Raw genomic sequence first — 25,077 nt, forward strand, 5'->3', positions numbered from 1 at the left:
TGCTTAATCAAATTCAAGATACCAGATGTGATTATACAAAGGAAAAAGCAAGTGATAACACTGATTTGGATACCTTCAGACAGAGAGGCCTGTGCTTTAACGCTGTAGCACCCTGATTCTATATTTAATACTTTGTTTGTTTGTTTTTTTAAAAAAGAAAAGAAAAATGATTTGCCTGCAAATCGATGGACATAACGAGCGACCCGCTGTCTGGTCCTTGATGAAGCACTGAGGGTTAATTGAAATCAGCTGATGTGGTGTCTTGTTTGCTGAAAACTGGGCTTGGCCACTGGCACACATCTGCCTCATGTCTGCACTGGCGTGTTCCCATGTACAGTACGTGTGTGCACGCACGCCTCCTCCGGCCTGGGCGGATTGAGCTGTAGCACATCCACTCATACCGTCATTTTTTTCGAGTTTCCACTGTAGGTTAATAGTCGGTGCTACTGACACATAGGCTATGTGGTGCGCTGTGCGGGTGGGTTTGTTTTGTTTTTCCAGCTCGTTATGTAACTCGACTCCCTCTCGCTCTTTTGTTATCAACCGGACGGTCTGACGTCATCAGCCAGCCCCGGGAAGGTCTGAGCGGCTCGCGGCGGCTGCTGCCTTCAGAACCAGCTAACGGACGAAAACAAACGGCAGCCGGGCTCTAGCTTGGCTCGTAGCCGCTCGCTGTTGTTAACGGGGGCAGCAGGTGACGCGGGTCAGTGGTACTAGCGCACGTCTGAATGTGTGCAGACAAAGTAGTGCGCGTTTTTGCACTGACTTGAGCCTTTTATGCAACCAGCCCTGCTCACCAGGAACGACGATGTCCAACGCTGCTAACAGCACTTCAACAGACAACAACGGGGACTCCGGGCTAAACGGTAAGCTAACGTTTCTTCAGATTTGCTTGACTGGACCAGAGTGTCAGTGTGTCTTCTCTCTGGGGTGGTGTGTCGGGGGACGCCGCTGTAAGAATGTATTCATTGAGGGGGTTTAATAATTAAAGTTGTTTTAATTTGCTCGTTAATGTGTTTTTTCTCGCTTAAAAGCCACATTCAAGGGGGAGGAGTGAGAACGCTATGTTCCGTGTGTTTATTGACAGTGGGCGCACCAATGGCGTTTCGACTCGGTTGACTGACAGGCAAGTGAGCCAATCAGCGGTTCACGCGAATGGCTGGAGGCGGGTTTAAGGGTCGTCAACAAGCTGAGATGGAAGAAGTCGTCAGAACTAACAAAAATGGGGACAGAAAAATACATACTTGTACAGTTAGTGAAATCCTTTCAATAACCGACCAGCGTACGTGAACTTCATGGCCGCCTTTAACCTTTTATGTACATTATTTCAAATTTCAGTCCATATAAAAGTAGAATAACGTTCGTGCAATGTTAAAATAATCTCTTTCAGAGTAATTATGGGTTGTTTCATAATCTAATAATAGTTAAATTAGCATTTGGCGAACAGTAGCCTAATTTACACAGTGCCTTCACAGCACAATGTCATGCAGTGGAAATATATCACACGTACACTCAGTTATGGATGGGCTATGATGCACACAGGTCAAGACCTCGGCTTTCGCCGGCCATAGAGACGTAAACAAAAGCATGTTTATTACACTGACTCAGGGGCCACAGAAAGCTGCTGTGGTTAAACTTTTACCACACTATGGGGGGCTGTGACTTGGCATGCTATTTATGGCCACAGTGACAAGGAGACAGACGTTTTGGACGTGCAGAGGGTGGGGAAAGTGTTACAACACAAGACAGTGAAGGAACATGGAGACTTCTAGATTGAAAGCCACAACGTGGACAGGAATCCAACTTTCCAGCCACTTTTACTGAAGAGTATTTGAACAGGACTGGGCAGCAAGCAGTGATAGTTATCTCTTAAAATATAGCAAGTAAATTGTCAGCATTTGGCTGGTCTGGTCGTCAGTGAATGATCTTCTATTCTGGATTATAAATGTCAGTTGTATCATGCTGCATACCCCACTCCTTGTAGCTACTGTATGAGATGGAAAGTAACAAGTGCTGTTTTCTGTGGTTGTCCAATAGTGTGATTTAGTACAGTCCAACCCACTGGTTCTCAGTCTTATTAAAATTATCATTATTTATGTAACGCACAGTATTTATCATAATTATTGTATCTTAATTTTGACTATTATTCTTATATTGAAAAACACGTCATGGGTTAAATGGACAGCTGTAATATCATACTCAAAAGTTTCTCAGAGAGAAAAACAGGGCTTACATGATTTTGAAACACTTCTTTGTTACACAATAACCACACTGGAAGATGTGCATTGTTTGGAGAAGGTGTGAATCCATAGCATTAGATACGAGACTGGTAAATATTTTTTTCTTGTTCTATGTCATTTTACTTACATTTTGCCCATTTGCCAAAAGAGAGATAAGAAAAATACACAAATAAACACGAACATTATTAGACATGCCTCATGCAATGCGTAATGTATAGGTTTCAGTGTTCATGTCTTGAAAATTGTAAATAGGCTAACGGCGTGGCACAATGTATTCCATCCAGGGACATAGAAATGATTTTAAGAGGAAGAAACATGTAATTTTCTCCAGAGGGAAAACCAACAAGTTTATATTGTAAATGCCATGTTGGTGAAATTTCATGGATGATACTCTGTGTCCCACAACCCCGAAGGCAGCATGGAGCTGTGCCACAAAAAGCTGCCAGAAACACTCCAGTAAAGAATTGTTATGTAAATCAAACTCTTATTGTTGTCTAGAAAGCATTGGGGTTAACTGGCTGGTTTTACTATTGCAGACCACATTCTTTTGCAAATAGTTGCAAATTCTAGCTTGTCTTATTGTGAATATTTGGTTTAACTCGCTTTGACAAATGCCCCTGAAGAACACCTTAATGCCCCCCACCCCCGGAGAATGTTCCCAGCACCTCCCAATGTTCGCAGTGACAATATTGTATTAATACTGTATCTGGAGAGGGCTTGTAAACACTGCACAAGTATTGGCCACTGTAATTTATTTGTCAGTGGTCCCATTATCCCTTAGTGCCACATAATTTTTGATGAACACATTTTTGCATTTGGCTTATAAACTTAGTGGTTGATATTAAATCTAACTGAGCCAGAATCATTTCTCCTTCTTCTTTGGAGGAGGGTCTGGCGAGCGAGACTATAAACTATTAAATTCTTAGCAGGTTTCATAGACACACTGGAGCAGCAGAACATTATAAACTGTAATGTTAAATGCTGAGACACAGCTTTGGGTACAATAAGACCTTGCACTTATCAGATGGAGAGGTCAGCTGTGCGTTATCTGAGACTGTGTGTTATTCTTGGCGTTTCCCCGAGCTCCAACCCCAGTGTCATAAACATTTTAATCTAATACCTGGATCTTCAGGCAAGAGGCAGCCTGAGCCCCCCCCCCCCCCGTCTGAGCCTCAGCATCAGTGGATCAAAGAGGTCACATCATGTCTGCCTCCTCTAAACCACCCAGCAGCTGATAACCGCTCTGCGGCCAGAATGTTCGGAAGCGTCGGCTCCATGGCAACGTGGTTTTAGTTCACGGAGCGGAGACAATGGGCTGTCAACAGCAGCTTGGCTCGCAGTCCGCCATGTAATCCACGGGATGAGTGCGAGTGCTGAGTCGAGGCCTGTTTGGAGGGGGGGGCTGCGCTTGGGTAGTGGGTATAGCTGGCCTCATGCCTGTGAAATACAGTCCCCTGAAAGCTCTATGAACATGGTGTTTACTAACTGTTATGGGAGTCATCTGATCTGCTCGGGAGGCCTTCCTCTTTTTTTTGTGTGTGTGTGGTGAAGACAGAAGGAGAAAGTGTTTTTAAAGTTGCACAAGGACAGACATTGTAGAGCTTCTTTCTTTTTTTTTATCCTCTTCTCCAAATTGTTGCCCCGGCTGCCCAGCCCCTCCTTTGTGTTTGTCACCCAGCTCCAGCACGCCGTGGCTCCTCAGCTGCCAGTGTATGCCAGCGCACGTACAAACAGGGAGGGCATCATATATCACAGTCAAGGTCTACAAGCAAGCAGCCACGGCGCACACACACAGGCAGGCATTTTTACTGCCCTTTCATCACACAGCGGTAAACGGGGGCTTTAGTCTTGAACTCGTTTGACTGACGGTCTCAGGCTGTCCGTCTCGTTGTTCCCTCCCAGTATGATCAGGAAATCATTTTGACGTCACGTCGCCCCTTTCTTTCTCATGCCCCCTATTTTTCAGAGGCCCTTGTGCTTCCTCTGTGGGAGCGCTCTGGCTTCTGTGACAACCCCATACTAGTCAAAAGACGAGCGATAGATATTTCTGACATGTCACTGCAGGAAAAGCACAGACACACTCGGTATTGATGATGGCTGTAAATCCATTTAGGTGTGCCAGTTCCCAGGCCTGTGTATTGTGTATACTAGCTCGCTAGGACACTAACAATTGAAAAGAGCCCTCATTAATCTCATCTGTTACACCTGTGCTCGTCAAGTGCCTGCTGTGGCAAGGCAGCTTTACTTATATAGCTCATTTGGTACCAAGGGGCAACTCGATGTGCTTTACATAAAAACAAAACATTTAGGCCTAACAGTAAAAACTGGAAAGGGGGGAAAAAAGATCAAAACATACAATTTTTAGAAATTAAAATAAAACCCAAATCATAAAAATTGGAAATATTAAACATACAATTTAAAAGCAAGATAAAATAATAAAAGAAAGTACAGGAGGATTTACAGTGCAAATCCAAGATTAAGTTTTAAAGTTCCTTAGAAGAGCTCAGCCATAAGCACATAAAAATAATAATAATAATAATAATTTTTTTTTTTACCTGGATTTAAAAATGCACAGTTGGGGCTGATTTCAGTGATAGTTTGTATGTTGTGGGGGGAAAAAGTCTTTTCACAAAAACAACAAGACAGTAGGGCTCTATTCAGAGCTGCTATCTTAACATGCAAAGCAGCACAGGTGTAATTGATATGATCATGGATGGGTAGATATGTCTTCAGTTGCAGGTATTATTACTCCCAACTGTGCTTTTCCTACTAAGTCTAAATGTGATGTTAGTGATGGCTCAAAGTGAAATTATTTGTCAGGGTGTAAACAACAGTGATTGTATCAGACCTTTAGAAGAGGTGAGCGGTGTGTTTCCCAGGCAATAATATGCGTGGTAATACGCACCAAAATAACACGCAGTTCAATGACACTTCCAATTTTTCATGCTAATAATTTGAAATGCTGGTGCAAGCAAGAAGCCTGCTCCTTGGGGCATATCGGATAATGAACAGGAGATTGGTTTATTGCTCTGAACAGGATACTGGCTTATTGGTTTATTGACATAACTTTCCACTGGCTCCGTCTTATCAGGCAAAATTGACACTTGTATCTCGACATGTTTAAATGGAGAACATCTTGAAAAACAAGATCTAATTTTAATGGCGCAACATACTCTTAGCTGTTTAGCATAAAGATCTGAAAACACCACTTTTTTAATGACGTTAATTAAATTATTACATAATAATAACATTTTCCAAACCAGAAAACAATCATCAGCCATGATACCATTTGGTTCTGTAACTGAAGTGACTAAATGAAGCTTGTGTGTGTTTGTCTGTCTCTCGTCACAGGGTCCTGGGTGGAGTTGGAGATGAACAGAGGTGCAGCCGGCTCGGCCCAGTCGTCCTCCACAGGCGGCCCGGCCTCTGGCCTGCTGCCTCTGCCTCAGGTGGAGGAGGAGGAGGCCATGGTAGGGGGACTGGAGCACGTGCCGTCCTCATCTTCGATCCACAATGGAGACATGGAGAAGATCCTGTTGGACGCCCAGCACGAGTCGAGTCGCAGCAACTCCTCATGTGACAGGTAAAAAATCATCAACTCAGAAACCGAGTGCCCAATTCCTCCAAGGATACTGTTACATATCTGAACCTGACCTCCTTTTAAAGTTAACGGAAAATAAATTCAATGCCACTTATGTAATTTAGTAAGTACAGATGAAGGCACGGGATTTTCCACCGCAATAGAAAACATCAAAGAAAGTCACGGGTTCTTGGATTCGTACGTGCCTGTGTTTATAGCGGCGGAAGATTAGACCGTGTGGTTAAGTCTGCTTGACTTTGACTTACTTTGGAGCCGTCTGTTTCAGGAGACACATCACTGCTAAGCCAAAACAAAATCACTTAATTATAACCCTGCAACCACCTCCATTTGTTAACAAGTTTCAAAATGACACCCTGGCCCTCCGTCTCCATGGAGGCTGTAATAGAGAAGTGATGAAACCGATGAAAAGACTAACATGTGATCACTTGTATTTTCTACATGATAATGTCTTATTGTCAGTATAATGATGATGAGGTCTGTGTTGTTAAGACTGTGTGGGCCGTGCCTGAAATTACACCTGGGCATAAAGTCAAATTTTGGTCAACATTTCAGGTTTCAGTCTTAATCTTAGGAGCTACAGTTTCCAGCACTTTGTCTGTTAATATTAGCTTCATCTTTCATTTGCTCTCTTAACTTTTTATGACCAATTGAACCACAAAGTGTTTTCTACAGACAGGAACCACAACTTCAAAAGCCAAAGATGACCAATCAAATAGAAATAGAGAAAATTAGCTTTCTTGAGATATACTTGTATGCTCCCAGACCCAGACTGGATGCCCAGGTGGCCGTTCAGCTACTAGTAAGCCAATAAAAGCTCACTGGAGAAGCTGTTTTGTAGGTAGTGTTTAATGTTAAAGTGAAACCTTTTTAAAATCCCCAGTTTTCAAGTGGAAAACAAAACAACCTCACAGACCCAGAGCTGCTCCCCTGTCGTAATTACACTCTAAACATGAGTCAGCTTCCCCTCGACCTGATAAAGTTGAGTTGTCTTCTGAAAATAAAATGACGTCTTCCGTCACAGCATTAGAAAAAATCCTGACTCTTCATGTGGCAGCCACATCACATGTTTGCGTGTAATCAGCTGGGCTGCGATAAAGCAGAGTTTATCAGGGAGCTGGGAAGTCAGCTGTCAGTGAGTCACCTGAGGATGTTTTCAAGCATTTCAACCAAGATCCCTGCATCAACAAACTGTTGTAAAATAAGCAGAAACTCACACATAAGCATGGCACTATGAGCACTTTAACAATCCAAGTGTCATATGGCACAGAGGTAATTAGGAAAATGTTTTCTTTACTTATCCCCCTGAGACACACACCTCAGTACACATCTTATCAGAGAGGTCAGAGCACATGAGCAGCTGGACTTCACCTACTTTTCTATGTGGAACTAGTAAAAATCCAACTTTTGATTATGCAAGACAGTGAAAAATGTATTTATTAATTTAATGGTCATTGTTTTTTTTAATACAAAAAATATGAATAAAATATGATATAATAATAAATAAATACATATTTGTATGGCACTTATGCAGACAAATGAAAAACAGATATACGTACACAACAGCAGGTAATGAAGCAAAGCTATATGAAAATAAATATAAACTATAATTTTGAAAAATCACAAACACATCAAACAATATTTGTTGTCTAATCTCGATAGGTGGACTCTTCCACAGTATTGGCGTAATAGACCAGTCAGTGTTCTTCTGTTGTGAATTCCAGTTTATTATGTAACATTATAAAATGAACACGAGACAAATCAAATCCACTAACGTGGTTTTGGAAACATCTTTGATGAGAAGACAACACATTTTTATCTGTCGGGTCGGTTAGAGTGTTTTCTACATCCTGGCATCTTGGGTATGTATTATTATGGTTAGTCGTCTCCACAGCTTAACCGCCAGCAGAGCCTCTAGACAAAGCACTGTTGCTATGGCTACCCACCTATTTTTTGTGCTCTGATTTGCATTGGTTGTAAAACTTTTGAGCTGAACAATGTGTGAACAACAAATGTTTTCCATGATATTATGAAACCTATAAACTCCCACCTGAGGTTTGTCACAAGGGAAGCTCTGAGTCACTGTTGTGTTGGCCTTCACCTGCAGCCCCCCGCGGCCCCACAGTCCCCAGGATGACGGACAGATCATCTTCGACGTGGACGTGACCGGCAGAAGAGACAGCCAAGTAAGAGCTTGCGCGCCTCTCAGGTTCTCCCATCCGTCTGTTGCCATAGCAACTGCAACTACTGGCCCTGAAGCGGTGTGTTTGTGCGTACATGTGAATGACGGATGCTGCTTGCCTTCAGCTTCTATCGCGATGGGGCACAAATAAACTGTAAAAAAAAAAGGTTGTAAAAATATTCAATGTTGCTATTGTGTCTGTGTGTGTCTGTGTGCGTCTACAGTCAGAAGAGGACACCTTGGACAAGGAGAGGGACATGGACATCCTAATGAAGGACGCAGATTGGGTTGCTGACTGGTCTAGTCGACCGGAAAACATTCCCCCCAAGTAAGTTTCAACTCTGTAAACATCAGCATAATGTTTCCATGGCAACTGAACACACACAGCTGCTTGTTTGTCCTGTGAAACTGGTTAGTCATTATGGTAATAAAGTAGATCTAATGCACAAGCATAAACCCAACTGGCAGAATTTAACTATGAGGTTAATGTAAGAGAACGTATATCCCAGAAATTTGTCAGTTTTGTTAGTCACCATCGTGTAGACCTGTAGATCTTATAGACCTTTTTATTTTGGGGAAGATCGAAAAATGAAATTGTTGCTATAAACTAATGGGACCATATTTGGCCAGAGGCTTGAAGACAAGTGTTATCCTGTGACAGTATGTCATAGTTTTGGGTGGTCCATTATATAAAACCTGCAGCTCCGTCAAGTCAGCAGCAATAACATGGGCTCAGATATGTGTGTTTGGGTGTCAGTTTGCAACAACATTGCAAACAGCAGCCCTGTGAAAGGCTCAGATGAATATTGCCTGCAGCCTGGAATAAGAGCAGGTTCCTCTCCCTCACACTTCCCCAAGCAGCAGACACCACACTTAGAGGGTATGCGTTTACGTCACGTTGCCGTCGGCAACGCCCCGTTCGATCGGACTGAGTGGCAAAACAAGCGTTCCTCAACGTGCTGGCGGATAGCGATGGACTCATAAACTGGATAAAATATCAATATGAAAACAAATTGATGTCAAAAGGAATCGACAACCAGCTCAACACAACCGTCTGCTCCACTGATACTTCGTGTAACACACAGTGTGACCGCGGCACCTGCAGAGTGACTGACAGGCTGCTGTTACTGTGCAGAGGGACGAGATTACAGCTGTTACTGTCGTCCTGACACTGACTCCCGACACTAAAACACGAGCTGCTTTTATTCTGAAAAACTCTGACCAGTCAAACTGTAGGATGTGTTAGAGACTAATTTATCTGTCTAAACATCAGAACTACGACACCTGAAACTGTAAACACAGCTGATCCATCGAAAAAAATGACCGCTCCAGTGAATTTACTTTCCGTCACTGAGAACAGGTTGTTGAATGTAACTCGGTCAAAGTGAGACGTATCCTCTAGATTTCTAGCAGCTCTGTTAGGTCATGCTACTTTACATGCTGGCAAAGCTAGACATGTCAGACTTGTGTGGGCTCGGAGAAAATCGCTTCGTTACTTGCTCGTTTTTAAACTTTGGCGGCTCTGCCACTCGTCTTTTTGCCACTCAGTGGACGTTCCACAGCGACTTCCGAGTACCGTGACGTCATGTGCATACCCTCTATAACCAACAGCTCAGACACCACACTATAACCAACAGCTCAAAGACGAAGCTGCTCCCACAGCTGCTGAATTATGACCTCAATTAAAACTAAGGAAAAGAGAGAAACGTTCTCCTAGTATCTGTCTGGAAAGCCAAATTCAATACTTTTTCCTCCCCATGAAAGAATTAATAAATAATTCCAGTGGAAGCTTTGAAAACAACTGTAGGGTTCATGAATTTATCTTCCACCATTGATTAATCAGTTAATTATTTGTCCATTGTAATTGCCAGAGTTGCTATCAAATTGATTTTGTTGGTAGATCATCTGAAAAAGCAAATAATTCTCAATGTGTTTTTATAGAAAACCTAGAAATGAGGCAGATTGTGACTTCTGAAGCTTTTCACCAAGGAGACTTTGTCATCTTTACTTGAGAAATGACTCAACAGTGAGATCTGGGGGGGATGTGTTTACCTCGATTGTCAGATTGTCAGCCAGCTGCTGTATACTTAAAGTGACTGTGATTTGTGCAGGGAGTTTCATTTCCGTCACCCTCGGCGCTCAGTAACGCTCAGCATGAGGAAGACCGGGGCCATGAAGAAAGGAGGCATCTTCTCTGCCGAGTTCCTCAAAGTCTTCATCCCCTCGCTGCTGCTATCACACATCCTCGCTCTGGGGCTGGGGTAAGAAGCAGACACCAGACACCACAGACCAGACTGAACAGCACAACTGACAGTAAAGTTGCTTAATGAACTGACTTCCACTTTGTTTGATCCATTTGGCCCATTGTGTAAATGTGTTTTTTATGTTCACTATTTGCTGCTAAGCTCCAGCAGGGGGAGCTGCAGAGCTGCAGAAACACCAGTTGTGTCCCTGACAAACTGAGCAGCTGCCGACTGAAAGGCTGCACACCTGCTGTCTCATAGTGAGCTCCGACACTCCCCAGAGCACTCTATGTTTGTAATAACACATTTTACATTAATCCTGGCTCCTCAGTCCCATAATGTCACAGCACTGATATCTGAGACGGAGCTCTTTTCTTGGACATGATGTAATGTGCAGTGTCATTAGCAAACCTGTCAAGATCACGTCCTCATTGGCCACATCGACCACTCACAGGTTTTCATGGTGACATAATGAGTCGCTATTGTGTATTTACAGAATTGCAACAACATTTATTATGTTTATGAAAAAAGACAAAATTTGCAAATAGCATAGAAATTGTTCCCCTTTCTTATTGTTTCCTGGGTGTATTGCACTTGGTTTTAGTTATTTTGGTTTCTGTGAAGGGATTCTGATATTATAAGTTTTGGCAGTTATATCTAATCCTACTGAAGGCGGTGAACACACTGGATGAGTGGCGTGTGTGTGGCGGCTGCAGAACGTGATGATTTTCATTTTATCGGGTTAGAGCGGACACACTGGCTGTAGGAGTCTCACATAGTGGCCACATCGCGTTGCCACCTGTTGCACACTCTTCACACGAGCAGCATACACCTCCCAGCAAAAATAGACAGAGAAAAGACCAGTTGATGCAACATTACATAAAAGCGGCTTCTCTTATAGCTGTCTGTCTAGGCTGAATCTGAATGTGTCACATAAAAATTAGACATAATTGTAACCACTGTAGCAGCTGCATGTGGAGACAGTGACTGGTGTTTTCCTGTCAAAAATGACTTAGAAATGAATGAATCCCACATGCCAGTAACTGGCAGGTGACACATCACAGCAGAGACACACCCAGTGCGATCACCAGCCTGATTCTCTGCAGCAGCTCAGCAGCATCTGTTGCCATGCCTCACACCACTCACATAATGTGTTTATGGCCAAAAACTGAATCTATCTAATTGCAGATTTAATATATTGGGTCTTTATTGTCACATCATTGATTCCTGTCCTGCAGCAGACTCATAGCCCTTAGTGAATATTTTGACCTGTTAAAACTGGAATATCACAGTTGTACCCAGCAGCAGTAATGAAGGCTGCGTTCATGTCGGCGAGCTGGGTTTGTGAGAGGTTTGACTGGCGATTCTTCGATTACATCATCTCGCCGCGCCCTCTTCCTCTGCAGTGGTTTCAAAGGCCGCCAACTGGATAATGAGCTGTTGTGGAGCTAATATTTGCATAAGAGTAACGTAGCGGAAGTGCCCTTTTACCACCAAGTTTTAATTTACCGGCATCTGTTTATGACATGTCAAAATTAATACGGTGGAAAATGTCCCCCAGTTTGACATTCAGCTATTTGTCAGGAATCCATTGAGAAGTGAAGGCAGAATGAAGAATGGAGCGTCAGATGATGATTTATAATCTGCAATCAGGGTATTGGCAAGAGGTTTAGCTTTTTTTCCTTTTTCCTTCTCTGTAGACAAGGAAATGCCTTGCATGCCTCATTGATAAATCACAGCGTTTTTCACTATAGTAGTAGAGTTTTAACAGTGAAATTCCCTTGCTGCAATGCACGACAGTGATTTGTAACTGCTCTGTGTCTGTGCGCCTTCTTTTTCAGAGTGTATATCGGAAAGAGGTTGACCACGCCACCCGCCAGCTCCTTCTGAAGCTGAGCCTGAAGTAAAGTGCCTGAGAAGTGGCCACGACTTGTTGGAGAAAGCGTTGCTGACGTGAGAGGAACGAACGCCCGTCTCTCCTCCCTCTGTCCCCGCCTGCCCCTGCTCCTCCCCACCCCCCCCTCTCCCCCTTCGTCCCTGAGATATGACATGTTCTCAGGAGAAATGCATCTGCCCCCCCCCTTTTTTTTTCTTCTTGATTGGCTGTTCTCTGGCTGTCTGTGGATAACCTCCGCCCTCCTTCTCCCTCCCTCCCTATATCCTTCACTCATTTGTATAAGCTTTTCAAAGAATGAATAAGGTCATGTTTCCCTTTCCTTAGTGACTGTGTTCAGATGTTTATAATGGGTGGGTTTTCAGGGAGGGTCGCAGCATCAAACCAAACTCTTGTACTACACACGCTGTCCCATCGCCCTTCTGACAAAAGGGAGGACTGTCCGGTTTTAGAACTGACCACAGATTGTGCCACCTACACAAGTAGCCCAACACTCGACCCCCACCCACCCCCACCCCTCCAAAAGGGTTCGACCAAATTCAGAGTCAGCTACGCAAACTGAAAATGTGATCATGCCTTTTTTTTCTTTTTGAAAGTAGCCATCTTCTTTAGGTAGTATTGCCTTTTTTTAAAAAAGATTTATTTCACAACAATGGTGGTATACTGAGAAGTTGTAATGGAAGGAGTTACCATAGTGGCCATCCCAAACCACAAGCGCTCATGAATTGCACTGAAGGAGTCTCCGGCTCTGTCAGCCAGAGGAGAGAGATAGAGAGATGGAGAGATGAGACACTTTCACCTTTTCTGTGATGGAAACTGGGAGTGAAAATCAATGAAATTCTGCAGCTGAGTGAATATTTTTGCAAAGTGACAATAACTGGAAACCAGGGTTGTAGATGTGTGTCTTGCAGGCAGGTAGCGTGTCCCTCTCCGTGTGTGTGTGTGTGTGTGTACACTAACAGTATTTTTGTGGTCGGGTCAACAGCGCTGTACGGTCCAGAAACGTCTGTCCAAACTGTCTGTGTCTGTGTCGTCCTTCCAGTGAGCCTCCCGGTCTGTCTGCAACATATCGTAGAGCTGTTTTGGTCTTGACTGGTCGGTTCCTGCTTACATTTACTCCAGACTGGGCTGGATATTACATTGGACTGCGCTGATTCTGTTTTTTTGTTTTTTTTTAGTGTGGCTTTTATGAAATCAGAAAGGATATGACACGAAAAAGCTTGAAAAGATGAGCGATAAAGGTACGAATATTTGTTTTAATGATGCTTGATTGCTTTTTATTTTCAAAATGAAGAGACTTATAAGGAGCTATAAGTTAAATATTCAACTTTCAAGATTTATACAAGGTGTTTTACTTTCAAGCTATTAGGAGAAGGCGATATTCTTGTCCAGTAGTAGCCAGCCCTGCATCATGAACACTCCATCATGTTTGCCAAAAAATTCAGAACCAAACCGGTAGAAATGCTTCATCACTCCGCTGATGAAGGGAACTGACAGCAGGGTGGGTCTTCATCTGGACAGGCTGAAGGTACCAAGTGATCTTTGTTTCTACATGTGTTTGTCTTCCTTGAGTGACGCCTCTGACTTGCAGCAACTTGTAACTGAAGGGAGGTTCTTGGCTAGCATGTCCAGTGAGGTCCTGTACTCACACAGCATGATGTGAAAGGCTTGATATCAGACATTAGCTTCGCTGCAGTATCTCTGAGGTTGGACTGTGGTCAATTTACATGCAAGTGGACCTTCTGTAGCCAGACCTGGTTCATTTTATCATCCAACACCAGATCCCTAGTTCTTTTTTTTGCAGCAGCCCTATTCCATGCAGAACTAATTCCTACAGATCTAGTTTGCAGAGGATTTGTTTTGAATTCCACCAGCTTCCTGTGAAAGGAATATCTTACATCGTACAAATTTTGAGCTGCAAAAAAGACTCTAGTTCTAGTTATGAAGGTGATGTTGCCTCTCCATTGAACCTGCAACATTATTTCAACACTGAAACTCAAAAAAGAAGAAAGTCTTTTCTGAGGGCTTCATCAGAGCTAAAAACTGCAATCACTGTACTTTCTCTCACAGTAAATTCCTGATGCATTCTGGTTAATACTTAGAGACCCTGCAGGTTGACTCAGGTTGTGCCATCTTCTCCTTTAACCTGTTAAAACGAGCTCATTATCGACCATCAGTGATCACGTTAGGGTGTCGACCGTGCTCCGTTTCAGCCACGGAGATACTGCACTGTTATTTTGTGTGGAAGCCATGTTTTTGCCTGTGTTTGTATGTGCAGCATTTTGAAACTAGTGGATTGTTCTTTTCCTGGTTGTTTTTGTTTTTTCTCGATGTCGGAGGAAGATTGTGAACGCACAGAGCGGGAGTCGAGACGCAGATCATGTTGAAATAGTGTGAAAAAGAGAACCCTATTGTCGATGGCAGGGCCTGATGTGAATAGGAAATGGAAAGTGTGGAAAGAGAACCCCCCCCCCCCAGCCCCCGAGATTGCAATGGTCTAACAGTAGCTATTGTAATGATGCATTTGCTTTAATTTTTTTCCCACTACATTGGAGAAATTGATAAACATTTTGTCATTAAACATTACCTGAATGAAGTCAGTGTGAGTGTGCCTTTTTTTAATTTGGAAACCTCTGAATAAATTACAATGAACCTCCCACAGGAAACATTCAATTTCAGTTGTTACAGAAAACTTTTATCAGCTTCCAAATGGATTTAATCCTTAGACGTCAACAGGACAATGAAAAGTTTTACACATACACATTTACACAATTCATAATATCTGAAGGGCCATCTGCCGAGGAAGAACTAAAGGTAAAAGTCTTAAAAAAGATTTGTTGCATCATGTTGTCGTTTGCAATGTGCCATCATTGTTTTTGAGTGTTTTTCCGTCCTCTCTCTCTCTCTCTCTCTCTCCTCCACACCCTGTGGCCCTCAGCAGCTGGCACAGCCCACGGCCCAGTTGTATTGGACCAGGCTCAAGTCCACCGCAGCAGAAGCTCTGTGCATGCCTGCTCAGTTAGCGCACGCAGCTGAGGTCTGACGCACTGGGCTTCACGGGAAGTCACAAGATGTTTCCTAAACTCACTGGAAATTCCAAGGAGAGTTGTGTGTTTTACAGTTACAATATGAAGACGGACTGGGATGAGTTTGAACAAAGCAGCAGAGGTGAGAAGAAGAGGCTGCGGTTGAGATTATTATTTGTCCTCATTTGCCCCGCACTAACAAATGTTTGTTTAAAGCTCTTCCTGTTTATACGAATATATCATTTCCAGAAGCACTGAGTGGTTCTTTGCTGAGCCCTCATACGTCAGACATTTGACCCTGTGTGACCTGGATGCCTGAGCCGCCTCAAACCAGAGCAGGAAGACACCATGTCAACACTGATTTGGGCCATTTGAAGCAGCTCAGTGAAGCCCCTGAAGAAAACACACAGCCTCCATGTTTCTGTTCTGGGGAAGCACTGCACTCCAGTGGTGGATACTCTGCAGTGCTGACTACTCCTGTTCTCTTTCAAATCGTCATTCAATTCATCCATTTTTATTTTTTTCAATCGTGAAACAGCACCTCCATCAGAAATGAATTCGACAACATAACACCCAAGACGCACCTGCACTGATGGCAAGGGCTGCCGTCGCAGATACACCTGCTGTGAACTGTGTTTTTGTAAGATACTGTATGTTTTCTGCAACAGGCTTCTCTATTGTTGCTATAATCCCAGTGTCATCCATTATAATTTAAGCCCTTTGGGAAGCCGTCTTTTTCACATTCTGCTTCAATCATTCTCACGCATTAGAGTCACATAGATCAGAGATGATTCAGTGATGTCAGGCTTGCTGTCGACCACTGATCGTCCCAGATGATGGATATTCAAGCCACTGACTTTGCCCCTCTGTCACCCTACTCTCACCAGGGTTATAACTCTCCCTGAAAAAATTACATTATTTTGATTTTATTTGCCAGACCCCAAAGCTGAATGATCAAAGTGAAGCATGTGCAAAGAATTAAAATGTGTTTAACCTAGGATTACACACAGTAAACATACTGTTACTGGTAAACATCCCTCATAAAAAACAAGCCAAACTGAGATTGTTTGTCGTAGCAGAAAAAGCACAAAGACTGAAATGGGCAAAATCAAATCCTGACCAAGACTCTAAATTATTTTTCAACCAAATACCACAATTAGTTGTTTTTATATTTTCATTTCTGTAGAGGTGACTTCAGGTGGTGTGAGCCTGGCTATAGGTATAGTATTGTGGAATTTTATACCAGTGTTTATGCTAAGGTAAGATAACATTATACTGGCTGCATATTCAATAGCCAGATATGGAAATATCTAATCTAACTCTGAGCAGGTTAGATTAGATTATTCCTTCAAAAGTGTTTTGGAATAAAACCAAATGAAAGCCGAACAATGTTCTCATCAGTACACTATAATGGCACGCTGATGTCTGATCTAATCTAAAAGATATGAAGGTCAAAAGTTCATACTATTCAAATTGGAAAAAAAAAAGAACAGAAAAATCAGTGTATGATGAATCAAGGATGAAATATGTCACTGTTTATCGTTTTAATCAGGTAAACAAAGACTAATCTGGAGGTACAGCCCTCCCCTCCCCAAACAATGCCTCCTCCAGTCCGCCTCCGTCTTCCCTACATGGAACCTCAGAACACCTGTTCCTGACCAATCCAGACACAGTGAGCGAGTGTAGCTCCTCCCACTGCAGCTGATGGCGTTTCCATGGGTTACAGGGTGGTGGCCAGCTCCCATCTCCATCCCTCTGGTGAGGAGAGACATTCTTCCTCACCTCCTCAGGATTGGGCAGCACCACACTAGACTGCAGCAGCTCCCTCTGCGCTGACGGTCTGTCAGGAGTGGAATGACAGTAATGATTTACTGTGGCAGATTCCCTTCTGTAGCTGCCGTGTCTGCAAATTAAGACAGCTATTATGTGTTTCATATCAGCTGTGTTCATGCTTTTTTATTATTATTAAATCAAATAACAGCTGATAAAATAGCTTTAATAACTATAGTGAACTGTGCAAATTCTAGACACAGTAACAGCCATGAAATACTAGAGAAAGCAGCTTCTGGTGTATCTGACATGTCTGTTCACATGAGAAGGAAGGGTCTGTTTGTCTGCCCTCCTGCCCACTTCCTCCACTGACTTAGACTGAAATCCTCTTATCACCCGTCACAACTCTGAGTCAAATCACTATCTCAGATTTAATGTCCATATTTAGTGGGTTGCACAAGTTTGAGAGTACAGGTCTAGGTCTCAGACTGTGGGAGCTACAGACATAAACATGATTGTGTAGTTGTGTGCAGACAGCCTCTTGTTATCAGTGGTGCGTGGTTGTTAAGAATATAATATCTACACTGACCTGTGTTGATATTTGTGATTATGTTTTTAAGCCATCCGGTGAAATACAGCCTGATTGTCTGCAGACTGAAATTAGCAGCTGGGCTGTTTCCATGTAACATAGAGGTAGCCTACTATAACATTACAATGTATTTTTGTATAGGAGGATGTGTCCCTCTGAGTTGCCGTAGGGTTCAGGTTGGCGGGCCTTTCCGCTGGTTTTGTTGCGGCTGTGTCTGACTCAGGTGAATAAAGAAACGGTTGCTGCTGGATGTCTGTCATCCATTTGTTGTTTAATTAAATATGCACAGTAGGACGCTTAGTTACAGTAGGCCTACTTAGCTAAATGCTAACTGCTAAGATTCAGCAGGTGTGTTTAAAATATTCACCATCAGCATGCTAACATTAGCTGAACTAATCCAGCTCCATCTGATGGGAATGTCCTAAATCTTGCAGCAGTTTCAATATAAACATTCAGGACTGTACTAACTCAACACTGGACCAACATGCACAATATCTACTGCATGTATTTGACTTTCAGAGACAGGTCTGGATGACTTACTGTGCACCATGGCCTCAGTCGACAACCAGGGGCCCAAAGTCTCAACCTCTCTGTCTCTGTGGCCCAGTTCATCACTAGGAGGCTGCTGCACAAACACTGTCTTGGTGCATGCCGATGATGAAAGAAAGAAGCCTGAGGATGAACTCTTTTTATTGGGTTTCAGCTCAATTGAAAAGCTAATTGTGTAATCGTAAAAAAAAAAAAAAAAAAAAAAGCATCAAAACCTCTTGTTTTTGTGTTGTCACTATGGTTTCTGGGCAACATGAGCAACAGTAAGAGCAGGCACAGCTGGTGACGCAAAGCCAACTCCTCCTGAGGCTAGACTGTCTGACTTTGGTTTGGTCTTCATGGTCTTTGACAGCTACGCTACAAAGGCCACACACACAAACACACACTCCATCCACAACCCTGTGGATCCTCAACTGTGAGAAACTCTGTGTGTCAGCTGGTCTGTTGTGACTTTAGCAGCCGAGACTAGTATTGCTTGAACCATTCTCTGTGAGTGTGTGTTTGTATGGGAGTGTATGTGTCATCATGGTAACGTGGTCGAGGAGACACCTACTGGGGAGCTACTGTGGACGGATTTCAGAGAGTTCAAAATGCTGACCCATAAATATTCAGTATTCATAAGAGTAATAACAAATAACATCATGATGGGCGGATGGTTGTAAACTTTAATCTAGCCAGTATAGTCTTATTGAGGTTGGAAACCCACTTTGGAATGCAGACATGGCCGTTAAAACAGCAAGTTCAGACAGTTCAGTGGGGGGCCACGTCTCAAGTTTGCCCCAGGGCCCTAAGCAGGTCCATCTGTCTGTGGTTGGGGAGAAATATGAGGAAACAAACTTTCACTTTTCTTGGTTTTGGTTTCTTTTGAAACTTGAGCATTAGTTTCATGATGTCTGCTGACTGATTTCACTCTCTAACATGTTTGGATCTCTTTTCCTGTAGAATCCACCAAATTGGTGATACACGATTATATACTATTAAAGGGGATATATTATGGAAATATCACTGTTTGAAGGCTCTTTAACATATAGCCTATCTGGGTGTTTGTCTTGCCTTCCGGCCCCCAAAATGTGTGAATTGACAAAAAAATCTGTAATGTGCAGACTCACTAGGTTGAAATCCATGTGGTTTTACGAGCTGTTCCCTCAGTTGTCTTCCAGTGATGTAACTAGGATTCGAATTTGCATAATACCACCCCTACCTGGTACCAGTAGGGGCAAGCAGTGGTTCATTTGCATTTAAAGGGACAGACACTGAAACCAGCCGTTCTGAACAGGGCTGTTTTGAGAGGATGAAAAGAGCTGTGATGTTTGATCCTTGGGGGATTTTGACCAAAGCATGTCACAGACATGTCTTTAAGACACCTGGGAACAATTTTAATTTGTGGAAAGGGGGCAGAATATGTCTCCTTTAAACTGGCCTCTCTCACCACTGCGTAATCTGAATCTCACAGAGCTAATAATCTAATCCAACAAACAGCTCCTGTAGCCGATGTTTTGAGGAGGAGGAGCAGCCGATTAGAGAATCCACACAGACTGCTGATCTGACTACTTGTCCTACATCTGTTCCTGGATGCCAGGACCGTGCCCTTCCTGTCCAGAGACCAGACCACTCCCCCCTATGTCTCTTCCAACTGTTTATTGGGCATGCAGCCAACTTTCCCTTCTAATTATCTAACACTCCCCCCCCCCTGTCTCTGCCCTCAGTGGGGGATGTTTGTTTTGTTTTGTGAAAAGACAATTCAGCAAGAAGTGGGGCCGGGGGCTGCCAGTGGACTGTGTGGGCCTTTGGGTGTGGTTGTACCTTCCACATTCTCACCATTCAGGGTCCACCCCTGACATTCAGACGGTAGACTTTGTCGGCCCTCTCCTGCAGACTTGACCACCCTCCCACACATGCAAACACACATGCAGCGGCCCTCACAGTCCTCTGGGAGAGGAAATAGTAGCGGCAAAGCCATTTGCTGCCCACCACGTTGTTATGGAAACTGGGTTGACATGGCGTCAGTGTTTAAATGTTTTCCATGGCCACTTGTGCTAGAGCTTTTGTCTGTTATATCATGAGTCAGGAGTTAACTATGTGTGTTAGAGCATGCTGTTGCTCCCTGTTCTTATTGATCACCATGCAGCACTGATTTATTTATACCTCACAGGCGTCCATCCTGTGCAAAGCTCAATTGTGAATGAAAGAATGTCCATTACAAGGCATAATTAATGTAGATGTCAATTGCCTAAGTTGACAGTCTAATTTCTGAACTCTGAGTAATAGTTCATGAAATTAAATGTTAACAGGGCAGATTTTCCTGTTGTCATAGATTTAAATCAATCAGTTCATGGTAACATGTTATTATAACACCACATGACTTTGGATAGGATATTTAAAAGTAAAGAAATATTTAAAAGGAATAAGATTCCAGTACCACATTCATGCATGTTGAGATATTGGCCTACCTTGTTTTCTGATTTATATGCAGAGCACTGATGATGTGCTTACAGCGTGTAAGTGTTGACGACTTGAAGGTCGTTATAAACAAATGTTCAAGTGGTGTTTCAGAGGAAGTAAGACTGACAAGCTTTATGAAAGCTTTAAGGTTGGATTTGCAGTTGAAGACAGACATGCACATCAAGAAAAAAAAGCTGTAATAACCCCTTGACTTACATCCATTATTTAGAACAGTATAAATCTGTGGGATTGTGGCTGCTGCAGATCAATGTACAGTACTGTAGGGGCATTATTCTGCAACATCAGAGTAAAACGCATCAAATGCATTCAATCCTGTGGGAACAGACAATAAAAAGTGTTGAGTTTGCAAAGTCTAAACACACTGGTGTAAACAGACTTTTACAGTGCAGGATTTTGCAGAAGGGACAATCAATATCAGGATTAAAGTGGGTGTATTGAGGATTATAGTACCACTGGATTGTAAGGACTTGAACTACTATACTGATAACTATATGGGTGGCGATATAAATAGGCCCTAGTGATTTGTATTTTCCCCCCAAAATTTACAAAATACATGAAAATCTTGTAGGAATGGTGAAAATAAATATCTTGTGTCCCTTATTCCCAGGTTGGTCAAATTCCCCCCCAAAAAACAACTTTTCTGCTTTATCGTGCATCTTCATGTTTTGAATCTTAACTTGTCTTACATGGCTGCTAAGACATTTCAGTTTTGCAATCAATAATGGTGTGATACCGCACATGTCCACTTATTGTGTTCATTTTAAGTTTATATACAGTCATTAAAATAAAATAGTAGCATTGTTAAAATCATAATGTCTTTGTAAGTTGTAACAAATGGCTTTAATATATCATTTGTAGTGCCTTATAATCATGCCATTCATAAGAACAAGTTATTGCCAGGTTATTAAAAATCTCGATGTTTTATATTCTCCACTAGGATAGTTTGCTTTGTTCAGCTGCTCACCTTCAGGAGGAGTTCTGCAGTGTATCTGCAGTAAATTCAGTCCATCAACTCTCAAGTGAACAGAAGAAACTGAGAAATCCGAACCACAAAACTGATTTTTTTCTCTATCAATGTTTCTCTTCGACCATTTTGCTCTGACAATGAAGAATACCTTTCTGCCCAAGTTAGAACACTTTATAATGCTCTCATTGCTGTTTTGAAGTGGGCGGGGCTTCATTGGCAAAGTGTGATGTCATGTAGTCAAAGCTGATCAAACCCCACTGCTCCTGACTAGAATTAGCTGAGCTCTTCAATGTCTAACTCTTCAATAAATAATTACTAAACATGTATTTTTAAAAACTTTGATCTATTATTATCAAGATGGTCAATATGTAGAAGCCAAGTTTCCAGTGACTTTAATGATTTACAAGGCAAGGCAAGGCAGCTTTATTTATATAGCACATTTCATACCAAGTGACAACTCAATGTGCTTTACATAAAGACAAAACATTTTAGTAGAAATTGGAAACAACAACAAAAAAAGATTTTTACAATGACAGCTCATATAAAAGTAGTAGAGATACTAAAAACTAAACTAAAACAAAGGCCCACATGGATGGATAATAAACTAAACATATTTCTGTAGGCTATAAAAATGCCACTGCAAATAAGATAATAGAAACCCGTGTTGTTCCCAAACCATCTCACCTCCTTAGTGATATGAAGTGTTATTCATGCCAGGCAGCTGGCACTGAATAGTTCAAACCAAACTAAGTATGGAACATGAATGTGCAGTATGTACGTAGTGTGTGAGCAGAGGGTGTGGTGCTGAAGGGACAGCGCCCTTCATTGTTGGACTGGGTGTGACTTTGTGGAACTCTCCGTGGTGCTGATTGCCTCTTGACCCCAAACTTGTGCCAGCAACGCCCTGACACACATACACACAAACACACAAACACACACACACACAGGCTGCAGACACGACATGCCACAGTTATTAGATTACACACAGCCTTGAAGCTCTGTGGCGGGCAGGTCACCGGACCCTGATGCGCTGGAGCTCTGGACAACAAGTCTTTACTTTGGACTATAGAACAGGACCGATCACTTCCGGACAGTCAGAGCTGATGCGCTCCTGACACCACCAGGCTCTGGACGGGTTCACAGGCTACAGGTAATCCCTCATCGGGAACCATCCTTCTCCTCACAGCCCATTGGATCTTTGTTTTGACACAGCGAAGGTCTAGATCTCTCGCTCATATGCTGATTTATATCTGGCTGGCTCAGTGATATTTGGCTGTATAGGCTATAGGAGCTAATATAGACTCATGAGTAAGCAATTCAAAAGTGTTTGCTGATCACAGAGCAGGGACACAGGAGGAGGATTCTCTCATATCGCAGACCTGACATCAGACAACATCTCGCACATTTTACAGTGCATTCTCTCTCTCGACAGTGGGGGTGTTTTCATGCAGCATTAGCCCTTACAGATTTTCCTTTTCTTTTTCTTTTTTTTGTTAGCGCTTTTGTCACAGTGCGACCACCTGCGCTTGAGAACCGGCAAAGGCGGTGGCTGTCCAGGGCGCGCGGAGCTGAAGAAGAAGAGGAAGAGGAAGGGGGAGAAAAACCCACACTGAGCATCTGTGCAGCTACACCCCGAGAAAACCTTTTACAGCTCCCTCCCCGCCTGCGATAGGCATGTCGACCACCGGGGAAGTGCCAGCCTTCTTCCAGAGCATGGGCTCTGACAGCCCCGCCAGGCCCAGGCAGAAATTCTGTGGCATGTTCTGCCCGGTGGAGGGCTCGTCGGACAGCAAGACGCTGGACTTTGATGCACTCTCGGCGTGCAGGGGTAAGACTGACCGGCGAGTCATTGACCGGCAGACCGACATCTCCCAACCCAGGGTGGAGATAAGGGAGAGCACGGGCAAAGAAGCTCTACAGAATCTGGATGATAAGAGGGTAATTATCTTGTATTTGTGCATGCATGCCTGCTGCGTAGGCTTTCTATTTACACCCCTCATGCCAGTCTGTCTCTCTCCATCTCTAACATCTGTCATCCAGCAATGAGATTGCACTGCACAAACCTGCGCCACTCATTTAAGTTTGTGTAAGCTTTACAGCCCTGTGTATAGCAGACAACTTGCCATGACTACATTTCCCAGAAAGCACTGTGATGTAAAAGAGTGGATGGATGGAGGGGCCCCATCATGCAGAGCTACCAGAGGGAGTGGCTCCTGTCTGTTACCTATAGGCCTGAGAAGTGTTGATTTTTTTTTCCCTCCTTCTGCTGCAAACAGATGGCTACTGCTGCATATGTGTCAGTGAGCTGCTGAAGTGTCCTCGAGCAAAGCATTAAACACCTGCCAAATCAGCAATAACAGGTCTGAATGAGGAAAAACCTGCAGTGAGGCATATGTCATCCATCCATCCATCCACACAGGCCCGGTCATAAACCAGACACACACACACATGTGAAAACACAAGGTTGGCTGCTTCTATATGATGTAATGCATGGGTGCAGCATTACCATGCTGAGCTGAGGGTGGGGAGCTGATGGACAGGAGATGGCAGCTCTTGCACTTGCATGACTTGCAGGAAAATTTGACAACTTTTTATTCTCCTGCTGGTTCATGCTATTGTCCAGCTTTTTTGCAGCTGGATTCTAAACCGAGGCACCAGAGCATCCTTTGCTTAATATTTAAGCACACAGGATGCTGGTAAAAGCTTTTTGTAGTGGTGTTGGCCCCTGGTATCGTGTTACATATTGATTGGAAACATTAGCCACACGATCCACTCCTCACTTACCTCCTCTGCCCGACAACTATGGCACTCACTCTCTTCTTCCCTGATACACATGGAATTAACTGATTTGTTCTTGTATATCAATATTGAAACAGATACGATCCAATGATGGGATGTTTAAATGCTAATCTAATGTTTTAGGGTCATGTATGATAAAGAAATTAAGCTAACAAGCAGACTGCAGTGGCGGAAAGTAAAAGCACATTGTACTCAAATACATTAGTACAACCTTCAGGTATTTGTATCTCTGCTCCTATACTTCTACAGATTAATAATACAAGACAGTCAATTATGATGTTTTATTTAAGGTTACAGCAAGAGCCACACCTTAACTCATTAACAACTTAAAGCATATAACTTTATAGCCTACGTCAGGGAAATAGTCAATGCATATAGCCATATACTATATACTATATACTATATAAGAGTATTAGTACAAATCTGAGGGTTAAAGCTGAACTTCTGTGGCTCTGTAGCTGAGATCACTGACTGTGGTTGGCAACATCATTTATTATCTGCACTTGTGCTACTTTTCACATTATGAAGTAGGTAGAGGGCCACAGATAAACATTGAATGATGTATAACACAATTAGCCTGCAAGAAAATATGCAAAAAAGAAACAAATATTGAGGTAACCTACATAATCTGCTGCTATTAGACAAAACTTCAAATCCATTAATCATGAGGATTTTAAATTCACTCTGAAGTTAATTATTTCTCTTGTGTGCAGGAATCAGGGCATCCATTGTGTTATTGTACACAGAGCACACACAT

The 25,077-nt window shown here is 42.9% G+C and overlaps 2 protein-coding genes across 2 annotated transcripts in view; both read left to right on the forward strand.

Annotated features, from left to right (window-relative positions):
* The first annotated feature begins 460 nt into the window (after positions 1 to 460).
* On the forward strand, positions 461 to 14,188 carry bnip3lb (BCL2 interacting protein 3 like b). Its single transcript, XM_085793888.1, has 7 exons — positions 461 to 703; positions 788 to 866; positions 5,592 to 5,823; positions 7,946 to 8,024; positions 8,245 to 8,348; positions 10,132 to 10,281; positions 12,105 to 14,188. The coding sequence occupies exons 2-7, from the start codon at positions 809 to 811 to the stop codon at positions 12,151 to 12,153; spliced, it is 672 nt and encodes a 223-aa protein (XP_085650014.1). The 5' UTR covers positions 461 to 703; positions 788 to 808; the 3' UTR covers positions 12,154 to 14,188.
* Positions 14,189 to 22,617: 8,429 nt separating this feature from the next.
* Positions 22,618 to 25,077, forward strand: part of dpysl2b (dihydropyrimidinase like 2b) — a 30,395-nt gene continuing 27,935 nt past the window's right edge. The window contains exon 1 of the mRNA XM_085793889.1: positions 22,618 to 23,459. Coding sequence (XP_085650015.1) covers positions 23,196 to 23,459 — 264 coding nt within the window. The 5' untranslated portion in view covers positions 22,618 to 23,195. The remainder of the gene's footprint in view (positions 23,460 to 25,077) is intronic.

The sequence above is a fragment of the Trachurus japonicus genome, chromosome 12 (assembly GCF_045865225.1).
Source record: "Trachurus japonicus isolate A0001 chromosome 12, Traja_1.0".
Lineage (NCBI taxonomy): Eukaryota > Metazoa > Chordata > Actinopteri > Carangiformes > Carangidae > Trachurus > Trachurus japonicus.